At 36.4% G+C, this 14,883-nt stretch overlaps 1 protein-coding gene across 3 annotated transcripts in view; it reads left to right on the top strand.

Moving 5' to 3' along the window:
* Window positions 1-14,883, top strand: part of LOC149836396 (Glyceraldehyde-3-phosphate dehydrogenase-like family protein) — a 66,051-nt gene that overhangs the window by 22,263 nt on the left and 28,905 nt on the right. For all 3 annotated transcript variants that reach the window (XR_016431788.1, XM_090005314.1, XM_090005315.1), the window contains exons 8-11: window positions 10,914-10,954; window positions 11,231-11,284; window positions 11,378-11,541; window positions 14,488-14,557. Coding sequence is in view for 2 of the 3 variants with exons in the window: in XM_090005314.1 (XP_089861440.1) it covers window positions 10,914-10,954; window positions 11,231-11,284; window positions 11,378-11,541; window positions 14,488-14,557 (329 nt within the window). In the remaining variant the exon portion in view is untranslated. The remainder of the gene's footprint in view (window positions 1-10,913; window positions 10,955-11,230; window positions 11,285-11,377; window positions 11,542-14,487; window positions 14,558-14,883) is intronic.

The raw sequence follows: 14,883 nt of genomic DNA, 5'->3' as shown, positions 1-14,883 counted from the left end.
TTGGTCGACCTCCCTAGTTAAGGGCTTAGGTTGCTTGGAAAGAGCTACAATAAAGAGACCTTGGGCCATAAATGCTTCATATGTAATTTTATGGTTGCATTTTGTGTATTTCGTCATTGTTTTGTGTGTTATGATTTTTAGATTTTTTACTATTTTCTGATTTTTTTTAGAATTTTTTGTTTTTTTTCCAAAATTTATGATTTTTTACGATACGATACATATCTTATTTTGGGCCCGACCGATACAGGTTTCAATACGATACTTACAACCTTGAGCACTACTGTATGCGGAGTTTGTGAGTTGCATCCACAAGCAAGGTTGTAAGTAGCGTATCGTATCGTTACCTCGTATTACTCGACCCAATAGTAACACCATATCGTATCGTATCGTAAATTTTTAATAAAAAATTCAAAAAATCCAAAAAATCAAGAAAAAAAAATCTAAAAAAATCATATGACATGAAATGATTATGAATTGCACTACATATATAAAATCACATTATGAAACATTTATGACTATTACATGCCGCAAGAGTCATACTTTCATATTACATAAACAAAAACATCTCACAGGAACAAGTTTTTTAATAAAACATGAATACATGGTACATCAATAATCATAATCATCTTCTTCTTCTTCTCTTCTTCAACATCCTTATTGTCCCAAGATACATGAGGTCTTCATCATCTAACTCTTGTGCTCCTTCCAATGTCTTCTTCATTTAAAAGAGTCTCTGCTTCTCCTTCAACTCATGCATTCAATTCATCAAAATATTCCAAACTGATGGGATCAAATTGCTCTTTGTGTCTCCTTGTTGATAACTTTTCGATTTGCCTAAAAAGATGACATGAAAAAATAAAAATTACTTTAAGTTTTGAATGAAAATAACAAATAAACTTTACAATTCTATATAGTCGTAAGTTTTAGCGAACGTAGACGAGGTTATTGAGCCTTTTGGGATCCAATCTGTTTCTTCTTTTGGTATAGATTTGCTCGAAGACACTCCAATTTCTCTCATATCCACTTGCACTACATGTTTGGCTTAGAATGTGAATGACAAAAGCTCTCATATTTGAAACATCACTTTCAAACCTAGCCCACCAGAAGTCTGAAAAAAAAAACAGGAAAATGAAAAACCAATTATAAAACAATAACAAATATACAATAATAAGAAATATCATAACTAAATAACAAATTAAAATTAAAATTAAAATAGACATAATAAATTACCTGGACACATTATGACACAGTTTCGCACTGCCGTAGGTCTCCAGATATCATACAATGCATTATCATAAGTTTTCATTTCCTTATGAATTTGATCTTGAATGGTATGATAAGAGTTTAGCCTTTCGATGCAATCTTAAAGTCCCTTGTTGACTTCTTTGTCCATTTTAAAAGTAGGGGAGTATCTAAATGCAAGTTTTAAATAGTATACTACAACATGAAGAGGTTGATGAAGTTGCCTCGTCCACCTATGATCAATGATGTTCCATATAGGTATGTAACAATTTTTTTTTTCTTGAAATTATCTCAAATGACCTTTTTTGCCTTATCCATGGCCTTATAAAGATAACCCATAAATGGTTTGTCTTTACTGTCAACCAATCGAAACACCTTCACCAAAAGTATAGTTATTCTCAATAACTTCACGCATGAATCCCAGAATTCACTTTTGAATACAATATTTACAATTTCTCTGGGCTTTCTTTTGTGTGCATGGGGATATGCATTTCACTCAAAGATGAAAACATTTTTTTAGTGTAGTTTTATTCTTTACTAAACTTTGCACTGTCAAAAATTCGTAGCAAATCTAATTACTGCACTACGAATCAAGTCAACACCGCTAATGTACTTTCTCATTAAGCTTAATACTCATGCATGATTATAAATGAATTTAGTAATTTCTTAACAACATTCAACTGTCAGATGTACCTCATTCATGTTGCCAATGTCAAGCATGAAGTCTATACAATGGGTAGCACACGGGGTCCAAAAGAATGACCTAAAATTTTCTGCAAATTCTTTACTCTCTGCCCTATAATTTGCTGCATCATCATCAGTAATGAATTGCACAATATTTTGAGGATCAACCTCTGCAACAACCTGATCAAAAACTCTAAGCAATACATCTGATGCCTTGGGCGTATCAGACAAATCAATTGATTTCAAAAGCATGATTCCTTTGGGGCAATAGACAAGAACATTTATCAAGGTCCTCAACTTTCTATCTGTCCACCCATCTACCATGATGCTACACTCAGTCTCTCTCTCTCCATGACTACCTCATCTCATCACGATATGCCTTCACTTCTTTTGCATTAGCATCTAAAATCTTTCATCTTAAAGAATGATATGAAGGCCTCTTGTATCCAGACCCAATATTGGTTATGACATTTGCCATAGCCTGAAAATGAAAGAAATTTATTGCATTGAAAGGAATACAGGCATCATAGAACCATCTCCTAACCGTGATATTTGCTTGCTCGACTAAATGTTGAGGAGTTATAGTAGTACGAATGTCGAGTTGCACCCTAAGGGTAGTCCTAGGAGGGAAAAAGCTCCTAATAGAGCCTCTTTCTCTACCTCCTGGTCCTCCTCTCGAAGAACTCCCTCCTGCTACTCTTCTTTCTCCTCTTCATCTTCTTTTTGTGCCTGCGACAATAACTGCTACACTACTACTGATACCAGCCACACCTTTCCTTTTCGCTGCAGAACTTCCTACTTTTGATCCTATGCTATGGGTTATATGATGAAAAGTAGGGAGCTCATCTTCGTAATACACATCCTCCTAGGGATCTCCGTACCCCATTTCTGCTTCATTCATCTTTCTTTCTTGTCCTTTTCCTTTCAAATCATCAAATAATTGCTGGCATTGCCATTTTATGGTACCCGACAATTTGCTTGGCGTGCATGCTTGCACATTATGATGTGTTCCGGCTAAATGATGCTTCAACCGAGAGATACCACCTGAAAAACTATTTTGCAATAGTTGCATTTGATTCTCAATCGGTTTTCACTCATTATTTGAGTGCACCATTGCCATGTCGGATCTTCCGATGCCATCTTCTCCCAAAAACACTCAATAACAAGTAAAGAATAATTTTTTTTTACCTTAACCCACCTCCTTGGGTGAAAAAATGGGTAGAAATGTACTCTTACTTGAGAAAATTGCAAAGGCCTTCTCCTTTGCGCACAAATCGATCTCACAAAAGCTAGGGTGCGTGGGTTCCCTTCCAATAGCCTCTACTCATGTGTAGAAGTCAGCCCTTAAGAGGGATTTTAAACCCAAAATTAAAAAGACCGAGTTTCGGGTCTTTTTTAGTGCACTAGACCTGTATCGTATGATACGGGTCGATAGTACGATACACCCGATATGGGTACAATACACACTCGTATCGAGATACGAGTGTGTATCATATCGTTATATAAAAAAGTAACGATACCTATCGTACAATACGGCACGATACAGACAACCATGTCCACCTAAGTAACAGGGACTCAACAAAGCAGGTGCCGCACCCGCGTCGACGCGACGCAGGTGCGCGTGCGTGTGCGGCACCGCACTCAGGGTCGTTTTCGTCCACATTTCGGACGTTAAAAAAAACCCGATGAAAAGGAGTGATTAGGGTAAAAAAATTTTTTGCCCAAATCACTCCTCTCCCGCACAGCTCAGCTCGAGCCCTCTCCTCCCGACGCCACCTCCTAAGCCCCTCCTCTCCCGCGTCGCAGGTACGTCCCTCTCGCTCTTTGCTTGTCTCGGAAGGGGAGGGGACGAGCCCCCCCCCCCCTGCGCCCTCTCTTTCTCTTGTTGGGTCGGCAGGGGAGGGGCCGGGAGAGGAGGAGATGAGATGAGTGATTTTCAAAATAAGATTGGCATTGACATCTCGCTCACCAACATCTCAATAATGCCGAGTTGGGTGGTTCGGAAATCGCATATCTGAAGAAACCCCGTTGTTTCTTCACATAGAATTCACAGATTCTTACAAACAAACCGGCCCTTGTTGCTTCTCCCCCGATTCGCGCTTCCTCACTATCGCTGTCGACTATCGGCTAGTTATCCAAGATGTTCTCTCTCTCAAGGTACCCTTTTTTCCTCTTCAAACACTGTTTTCTTCAACAAATTGAAACTCATCACTGCTGATTTGTTGCTTATGTGCATATACACAATTACCCAAATCACCATGTTAGCATTTTTGGCACTTTAATCTTGATGACAATGTGAAGATTTTTTTTTCTTTTGGGCTCCCCCTGTTAAAATATATCTAATATATATGTATATATATATATATATTGTATATTACATCAATACCCGATAGGGGTATTTTTGTAATTTCACATAGTTGTTTTAGAAAACAACTATTTTGTTTAAATGTAAATTTCTTTATTTATTTTTTGTTTTTATTTTTTGTATTTTTTAGAACCAAAGAGGGGCTCCAACCATAGAGTCGTTGGAGCCCCCAACGGTCACAAATGTGACCGTTGGGGGCTCCCAACGACTCCATGGGAGCCCCCTTTTGGCTCTTCTTTTGAGGCCCTTTGGCCCTCCTTTTTCCTCCTCTCCCTCTTGTATAAATAGGGGTGAACCCCTTGTGTATTTTCATTCTAGAGAGCTTTCTCTCTTCTCAATAAGAGGCTTTTTATATTGTTGCCTTCTTAAAGGCTTGTATTGTCCCTTTGTGGACTTGTGATATTGTCTCTTTTATTCATTGTTGTAAGTGCTTGTATGCACTCTTTATATTTTCGCAATATCTCATTACATGGTATCAGAGCCACTCGATTCTTGAAGGAAAGGTGTGGTTCGTGTATCTCATATTTAGTGGACATCTTCGCACTTCTTGGCAACATCATGGAGACAAAGATTGACCTATCTTTCAAGCTCAATGGAAAGAATTATATGATGTGGGCATCGACAATGAAAAATAATCTCAAAGGAAAGAAGCTTTGGGGTTTTGTCATGGGGACCGTTCCGGAACCTAAGCTTATGCTCACGAAGGTAGAAGAAGGTCAAGAAAAGGCTCTTGAAGGAGATGCTCGCCTCAAGGCCATTGAAAGTCATCAAAAGGAAGTGGAAGATTGGGAAAGCAATCACGCAAAAATCCTTGCGTGGTTTATGAACAATGTGGAGCTTAAGGTATGTGCTAATATAGCTAAATTCCGTAGAGCCAATGAGGCTTGGTCCTTTATGAAGGGTATGTATACCCAAAAGGATCTTGCAAGAGCATACTTCTTGCAAGAAAAGATTAGAACCACCAAGCAAGGTGATTCTAGCATTCAAGACTATTATAGTGCCCTAAACTCACTATGGGATGAATTGGCTCTCTTGGAGGCAAAATGGGTTTCTATGGAAGATATTGATTTAAGGCAAAAACAAATGGAACAAGAGCGATTGTTTCAATTTCTTTTTGGGCTACGTCCCGAATTTGAGCAAGTGAGATCTTCACTTCTCCATAGATCTATTTTTCCTCCTATTGAGGATGCTATTGCCGAAATCACTCAAGAGGAGACAAGGCTTGGCATGAGTAAGCATGTTGATGAAGTCCTTGCCGTATCAAAACCGGGTAACAATGTTAGAACCTATAAGCCTCCTCATTTTGGGAAACAAGGAAACTACAATGGAGGAAGAAAAATGATTGTTTGTCATTATTGCAATGAGCCGGGTCACATTAGACCCGCTTGTCCAAAGCTTATTGGAACCTTCAAGCCTAAAGTGGCCTCTCTTGAAGAAACCACCACCAAAGAAGATGAAGGCAAGAACAATGACATTAAAGAAACTCTTGGACAAATATCTATGGCTCTCCAACAAATGCTAAAAGTCTCTTCCTCCACATCGGGTGCGGCTATTGCTTCAACATCATCACCCGGTACGTATTCTTGGATCCTTGACTCCGGAGCTTCTTTTCATATGACCCCTCATGAAAATGCACTTAGTGATGTTTGCACCAATTCAAAGGACTTTTGTGTCTCTACGGCCGATGGAACCTTTTTAAAAATTTCAAGTATTGGCTCTTTTAAAGATTCACAAAATTTTTGTGTTCCAAAAGTAAGAGTTGTTCCCAAACTAAATTTAAACCTATTTTCGGTTTCTCAAATTGCCGACCATGGATGTGAAATATCTTTCTCATCTAATGGTTGCTTTGTGCAGGATCTCTGGTCCGAGAAGCGGATTGGGCAAGGCCATAGAAAGGCAGACCTCTATTATATGGACCATCTTGATCTCCCTACAAACTTTTTTTGTTCTTATGTCCAAGAAAAAAACATGGAAACTTGGCATAAAAGACTTGGTCACCCAAGTTATTCCAAAATGTATCTCTTTCCTTTTGGAAACAAATTTTGTAAGGAAAAAGAAATTAATTGCAAAGATTGCATTTTTGGAAAAATGAAGTCTATTCCATTTCCAACTAGAACTTTTCTCTCATCAAGGCCTTTTGAATTGGTGCATTCGGATGTTTGGGGGCCTTCTCCGGTTATGTCTAAAGGGGGCTATTCATATTATGTTACGTTTATTGATGACTTTACTCGGTATGTTTGGATTTATTTTCTTAGTCGGAAGTATTTACTTTCTTTAAATATTTTCATAAAAAGGTTCAAAATCAATTTCAAAGTAGCATATCTATTTTAAGATTCGATTCCGGTGGCGAATACTTATCTCACGAATTCCAAAACTATTTAACCCAAAATGGCATTTGCCATCAAAAGTCATCTTCTAGGACTCCTCAACAAAATGGCCTAGCGGAAAGGAAACATAGGCACATTATAGAAACCGCTAGAACATTACTTGTTTCTAGGAATATTCCAAAGAAGTTTTGGGCCGAAGCCGTTCTAACCTCAACCTATCTAATCAATAGAATGCCCTCTTCTAAGTTAAAAAATGCTTCTCCCTATGAAAAACTCTTTAAATTTTCACCCGATTTCAATCGTCTTTGTATTTTTTGTTGCAAATGTTTTGTCCTATTACATAAAAGGGATAAGTTATCTCCAAAAGCAATTTAATGTGTTTTTCTAGGATATGGTGAAAATAAAAAAGGGTATAGATGTTATGATTTTAAGAATGATAAACTATATGTTTCAAAAGATGTAACATTTCTAGAAGAAGAAAACGGTTTTGATATAATAGAAGAAACAAATGAAATTGATTATATATTCTTATATGATCTTATTGATGACATACAAGAATATTTTCTTGAAAACATAGACGATACTCGTGAGGTATCCCCTCTTGACATAACACTCTCAAATGATAGTGATTCAAATATAAATGTTCATGATAGTGATACCAATATAAATGTTTATTCAAGAAGAAATCAAGAAAATCCTATTAGTGCCCTCGAAAAATACTCTCAAATTTCTGAATCCACTGAGGAACCACAAGTTAGGCATTCTTCTAGAATATCAATACCCCCAAATAGGTTTGTATCCTATGATTCCTTAACTCCCAACTATCGAGCATGTTTAATAACCCTACATTCTTATTTTGAACCGGCCCACTATAATCAAGCTAAATCTATACCTCATTGGGTTGACGCAATGCAAGTTGAACTAAATGCTTTGAAAAAGGTCAATACTTGGGAAATAGTTAATCTACCCTCACACAAAAAACGTATTGGTTGTCGCTGGGTCTTCAAAGTTAAAACTAAAAGCGATGGCTCTTTAGAACGATATAAAGCTAGATTAGTTGCTAAGGGATACTCCCAAGAATATGGCATTGATTACGAAGAAACATTCGCTCCCGTAGCTCGAATGACTAGTGTCAGGACCTTAATAGTTGTCGCATCAACCAAAAAATGGCCTATTTATCAACTTGACGTAAAAAATGTTTTTTTAAATGAAAGTTTAAGTGAAGAAGTTTATATGGATCCGCCACCCGACATAAATATTAAGCAAGGTCAAACACTTCGGCTTTTGAAGGCATTATATAGTCTTAAACAAGCTCCTAAGGCTTGGTATGATCGTTTCAGTGATATCATGATAAAGTTAGGATTTCACTCTTGTTATACTGACATTGTTCTTTTTGTTAAACATGCAGGTTCTAGTATCGTAATTTTGTTGCTTTATGTTGATGATATGATTATCACTGGGAATGATCAAAATAGTATTATTAATGTTAAAAATATGTTAAAAAATAATTTTGATATGTCTGACTTAGGTTTTCTCAGATATTTTCTTGGAATTGAAGTTGCATATTCTCCTAGAGGATATATTTTGTCACAGATGAAGCTTGTTGCTGATATATGTTCTAAGTCTGGGATTTCTGATGATAAGAAAGTAGAGACTTCTGAGGTTATTAATGCCAAATTGCGGTTGGAGGATGAGGTTCTTCTGGAAGATCCCACACCTTACAGACAACTCATTGGGTCTCTTACCTATTTAACCATCACCAGACCCGATATCACTCATGCGGTTCACTCAGTTAGGCAATTTCAGCATGCTCCTACAACTGTGCATATGAGTGTTGTTCTCCGAATCATTCGCTACATTCGGAATACCATCAATAAAGGGCTATTTCTATCATCTTCTTCTTCTTTGAATCTTCTTGCTTATACTTATGCAGATTGGGGAGGTAATCCCAATGATCGAGTCTCAACTACTGGTTTTTGTGTCTTTTTAGGGGACTCTTTGATTGCCTGGCGATGCAAGAAGCAACAGAAAGTTTCACTATCATCCACTGAAGCTGAGTACTGGGCTATGGCAACCACGACAATGGAACTTGTATGGCTTCGCAGTCTGCTTAAAGACATGGGAGTTGATATTATCGAAGCCTCAAAACTATGTTGCGACAACAAGAGTGTCATCTATATTGCGAGCAATCATACTTTTCATGAGCGTACAAAACATATCGAAATGGATTGCCACTATGTTCGTGACGAATTCTTACGAGGAACTATTGCTCTTCCATATGTCACTTCAGAATATCAGTTGGCGGACTTCTTCACTAAAGCTCTTCCGGCTCCTCGCTTCATGTTTCTTCTTGGCAAACTTTTCGTCATTTCCCCGTAAAGTTTGAGGGGGGGTGTTAAAATGTATCTAATATATATATATATATATATATATATATATATATATATATATATATATATATATACTGTATATTACATCAATACCCGATAGGGGTATTTTTGTAATTTCACATAGTTGTTTTAGAAAACAACTATTTTGTTTAAATGTAAATTTCTTTATTTATTTTTTGTTTTTATTTTTTGTATTTTTTAGAACCAAAGAGGGGCTCCAACCATAGAGTCGTTGGAGCCCCCAACGGTCACAAATGTGACCGTTGGGGGCTCCCAACAACTCCATGGGAGCCCCCTTTTGGCTCTTCTTTTGAGGCCCTTTGGCCCTCCTTTTTCCTCCTCTCCCTCTTGTATAAATAGGGGTGAACCCCTTGTGTATTTTCATTCTAGAGAGCTTTCTCTCTTTTCAATGAGAGGCTTTTTATATTGTTGCCTTCTTAAAGGCTTGTGCTTGTATTGTCCCTTTGTGGACTTGTGATATTGTCTCTTTTATTCATTGTTGTAAGTGCTTGTATGCACTCTTTATATTTCCGCAATATCTCATTACACCCCTGCTAGAACCAAGTGATCGTGTATATGGTTTTATAGTTTTCAAGATTGCTTTTAATATTTGTGTAAACCTTGTAAGCACCGGAAGGTAAGAAACAGGGCAAGTGAGATTTTATAGATACCCGCCGGAGTTATTTGGGGTAATTCCACTATTGGTTTGATGCTGTTTTATTTCTTATATTATTGTTTTTTGGGACTTGGATTTGATGGTTGTTGCAATTTGAAAGAGATATATAAATGTGGAAAAGAGCAATGTGCGTAAAAATCCGGTATAATTCACGTCTCACTAAAAGAACATAGACCAGCTGCTTCCATTACTTACAAGACATATTGCATTGTCTGTAACTCAGTAAGGAAGATTTCAGCTGCATGCATGATAGAATGATATTATGACAATGTTAACTGTTAAAACTTCAAAATTATATATATATATATATATAAATATAATTTATTTATTTATTTTTTACATTTTTGCCCCTGCCGCACCCCCGCACCCGGGTTTTTTGGAAGTGCCGCATCCCCGCACCCGCACCCGCACCCGCACCCATGTGACATAGATGTCCACAAGTATGATCTTCATGATGTATTTGATTTAAACTTTTACACGGTTGATGTTTGTGCAGTAGAAGAGTATTTTCCTCAATATGAGTAAATTGCTTTACAGCTGTAAAATTCTCAGAACATGAAAATTGGAATGCATTTAGAGTGTTGATTGATGCTTCATTTGTTTGAAGTCTCGTCAGTAGTGAACTTACAAGTCCGATTGCCCAAATGCTAGTAAAAGTATTTTGTATTCTTCTGAACATCTTTAGCATGATTTAATCCAACTGGATTTCTCAAGCTGCCAGTCTTTGTTGTTCTTCAATGGGGCATGGCTTATTGTTGAGTTCTTTTCATCACAGAAAATGTGATTCTGATAAATGACGCATGGTTCCAAAATGATATGGTTGTACTTCACTGTTCTTGGTCTTTGAATTATTGATGATAAGCATATAATGAAAGAAATGATTTTTTCTCACCTTAGCTTTGAACTTAGTGAACTAAAATAACTCATTATAGATTGAGTTGGGTCCATCATGTACCGTTTGTCTGCTCATATTTGCACTGGGCAGCTTGGGTACTAATTGTACACGGACCAGGCTGAGTTTGCCTGGATCAGGATGGCTCTTGGGATTCATCTTGACAGGATTTGGGCTAGGCTACTCAGTGAAGTCCTTGATTAATCGGGTAGAGCCACCTTAACACAGATTATTCCTAAGTAGTGCCTGCTCCCTCACCATTCTGGTTTAAATTTATGCATCAATTTCTGTAATAGATATGCTTTCTGACAGTTTGCTTATGCATCCTTGTTTTCAGATCCACGTGATGACCTTGGTGGGATGGATGTAGCAAGGAAGGTACAAAAGCAATACATTGTATAACTGCTGACTATGTAGAATCCATTCTTCCAGTGTGGGACCTAACAATTAGGTTGCTTTCTGGCGCTAACACACTCATGACTTTACTTATTTAGATGGTCCATATATTTTGTAATTGCCTTCCATTGACAGGACATTGGAGTTTGCATGGATCAGGTTGGCGCATAAGGCGTCCCTGAAATGATATTCCTTTTTGATGATTTTAAATCTTCAGAGTCCAGTGTAAATAATCAATTTTGCATTTTCATGAGGCAGGCATTAATCCTAGTTCGGCTTATTGGCTGGCGTATTAACATGGAAGACATTAAGGTTAAGTCTTAATTATGTTTTGATTTATATTGTATTTTGGTTAATGCTGGAGAATAGTAATATCTCTCACCATTCTACTTTTTATGTATGCAGGTGGATAGCTTGTATCCTGATGAAATGGGTCCAAATGTGATGTCAGTTGAAGAATTTCTAAACAAGAAGGTTTCAATATTGGACAATGACTTCGCACAAAGAGTCCAACTAGCTTCTTCAAATGGGAAAGTGCTCCGCTATGTTTGCATGATTGAGAACTCAAGGTGCTAGAACTATGTAATTTTGAATCTTCTTTCTGTTGTCTATTTGTCTTCTTTGCTGTTGTTGTTTGAAACTGCATACAATTAATAAATATACTCAAAAGTAGCTACTGAACCATGCTGAGTGAAACATTAGCCAGATGTTTCATTACATCGTATGGAGCACTTTTACTAAGTAGATTGAAAAACCTGAAAATGACATCATTTTAGTTTCATCTTTTGCTCGTCATTGTGAGGGTATAAGGGTTGTAGTTTGGCATGTCCACTGATAAGCGTTTTTCCCATTTCACTGGAAAAAATATTATACAAGTTGGTCTTAACTGGAGAGTTTGCTTAATAAGGTGCATATTTGTTGAGCATTCTAGCAGATAATACATGATAATTTTTGGCCTCGTGCTTATGAAAAATTGTTGGGTACTGGAACTATCTGTAAGAAGTCCTAGCTAGATGCTTTATCCATATCTCTAACAGCATCTGATGTATTTTGTTGAACACATGCATGTAACCACACATTCAGTACGCTTGACAGAGTTGTTGGACATAAATAGCCTAACACCTTCCTTGGCATCATTGGCTACTGTTCTATGCTTTGAGGTGTTAACTTAGAAAATTGCCCGTCATGTTCGATGTATGCTAGCATTGCTCAGGATCATGGAATCTATGAAGTCTGGGTTTACTTTGTACTGTTAAAATATTATATCTTCTTGTATATATATATATATATATATATATATATATATATATATATATATATATATATATATATATATATAAGGGGGTATCATCGGACCCCCTTTCGGCAGATGAAAGTCAGACGCCGTGGGTCCAATTTTTTTTGGGTTTTTGGGCTTTAGCGGCAGTCAAGACCCGAGTTACCGGAAGCTTCTTAGATAGGTGGGAAGCTCGCTTCTCAGAAACGCGCTTCGGAAGCACGATACTCCTCGCTTCCGAAACTTGATGAGAACCTCGATTCCCCCACGCTTCTCCTATGCTTTCTACATGCTTCATTTATTCTTATTATATGTTCTCTTACTCAACTTTTCATGTTTTTTATGTGTTTTCTATGACTCTTCTCACTCACTTCCATGTGCTTTTGCTAAATTGGTAATCATCATTTTTAAATTTTGTTAAAAATTTAATTCTTACACTAAAAAATCATGAAATTTAATATTAGTCACTTTTATTTTAGTTTTTATTTGTGTTTTATTTTGATTCTCATTCAATTCTTATATTTCTTTTTTTTATTCCTCGCATCCCGCTTCCTATATATTTTAAAATGTATCACTTCTCGCTTCCGCTTCCTAGTCTGGCAACCTTGGTCAAGACTGCCACTAAAGACCAAAAAATGCAAATGCGATCAGCGGCGCAAGTTAATCCGATTAGTGTTGGGTTTTTGAGGTGTAGATACACCCTACTTTGTATATATATTATATATATGTGCTTATGTATACATATCATAGTCACCTTATCGTTAAAGGTAATTTTTCAGCGAGGGTATTTCTCGGAGAGATTTTCAAAAGTTGATAAATCTCGGAAAAATTTCGGGAGTTTAAAAATTTGAAAAAAAATATAAATAACAACAAAAAAGCTAAGAAAATAATAAGTTTTGCATTATTTTTCTTTCAAAAATATAAAAAAACATGTTTTAAAGGTTTTAAAACATAAAAGAAACAAAAAATAGGAAATGCAAACTTAAAATAAAAAAAAGAAATTTTCTAAAAAATACCACGATATTTGGTCTTCTGGCGATATTTTGGAAATATCGCGATATATTTCCGATATTATCTGTTACCTTGAAATAGCCGATAATATCACAATATTTTCAATATATCGCCGATATCAGTGACAATGATACATACATATGTATGTATACTTATATGTATATCTATAATATATATATATTATATTTTATTCATTGTAATACTTTTTTTGTTTTTTTATTATTTTTGGTCAACTAAGTTGACCTTGACTAGCCAGGTCATCTCTCATTTTGTATATAAATAGGGGATCTCCCCCCATTTAAAGTATGTTTCTTGCATACTTGATTCATTAATAAAATTATTATTTTTTACTTTGTGTGCCCTTAGTGGCATTTGTGAGTGTGCCCATAGCGGCCCCTTTGTGCTCGTCCACTTTGGATTATTGGTGGACATTTGTTTGTGCTTGAAGACTCTTTTCTCTTTACACATACCACTATATGGCTGATTTGAGTCTAATTTGTCATATTCAAAAGGTAATATATGTTAAGAAACTTATATCCTTGTTTTCACCATTCTGGCAACATAATTTTCTTTGAGAAATGTCAATTTTTCTTTTCCAATTATATGCCAGTTATGTAAAGATGTATATTGGAGTTTTGTTTGGAGCTTCATGCTTTTGCTAATGAATAAGCTGAAAAGATCCAAACCCAATTCGTGTTTATCTAATTACAGATTTCAGCACATGTTCATTAATAGCATTAATGGCATATTGTAAATTACCTTTGTTTGTATGATGGGTATTTTCGTACCCTAGTAATTGTAACAGTGTGTATTTAATGGGAAGCCCAATACCGCAGCCTCTGATTGAGGATTCTGCAGCCCTCACGTGTTTTCCCTTCCACCTGTGCTGAGTCTTGTGTATGATAGGAGGAATCCATGATTTCTAACATAAGCATGTGTGGATGCTTCAGCATTACACTAAACTGTGCAAGCTCTCACGATAGATGATCTGCAGCATCTAGCAGATATGAATAAAATACCATGAATACTGTGTTTCCTTGGCACTGCAAGGATGATAAACTCCAATATGCCATTAGAAATCTCAATCAGTTTTAATTTCAATACAAGCAGCTTTCTCTTAATGAATAATAAGACTCTTTTGTGGATATTACCATTTTTGGCGTAGCACCAAACTTCCTTTTAGAAATTACTTGATTTTTGAAGGAAAGTTATTTCCTTTATTTGGCAGGTGCCAAGTTGGCCTCTTAGAGTTCCCAAAAGATTCCCCTCTTGGCAAGTTGAGAGGAAGCGACAATATGGTATGCTGCTTATTCTAATTTCTCTATGATAGTTTTCAATGTACCCTTGCAAGTATTCTACATGGACTTTTAAGGTGCCCAATCATGTCCATCCTCTGTCACCTTTATATTCCTTTTTTTTAACTAATTATTTTCCCTCTAGTTTTCTTATTTTGATTATTTTAAAGAACAGCTACAAGTGATCATAAATTTTTGCTCATGATCCAAATGTTAATTGACACAGTAATTCATTATTCATTATTGCAATCTTCTAATTGATTTCTGGCATGGCGTTGAAATGCAACCATTTTTTTCTCCAACAAAATCCCTGCTAAGGCGTTCTTTAT

Source organism: Nuphar pumila, chromosome 5 (assembly GCF_984573655.1).
Source record: "Nuphar pumila chromosome 5, dmNupPumi1.hap1.1, whole genome shotgun sequence".
NCBI classification, from domain to species: domain Eukaryota; kingdom Viridiplantae; phylum Streptophyta; class Magnoliopsida; order Nymphaeales; family Nymphaeaceae; genus Nuphar; species Nuphar pumila.
Note: the sequence above shows the minus strand (reverse complement) of the source record. Positions and strands in the feature narration are given on the sequence as shown.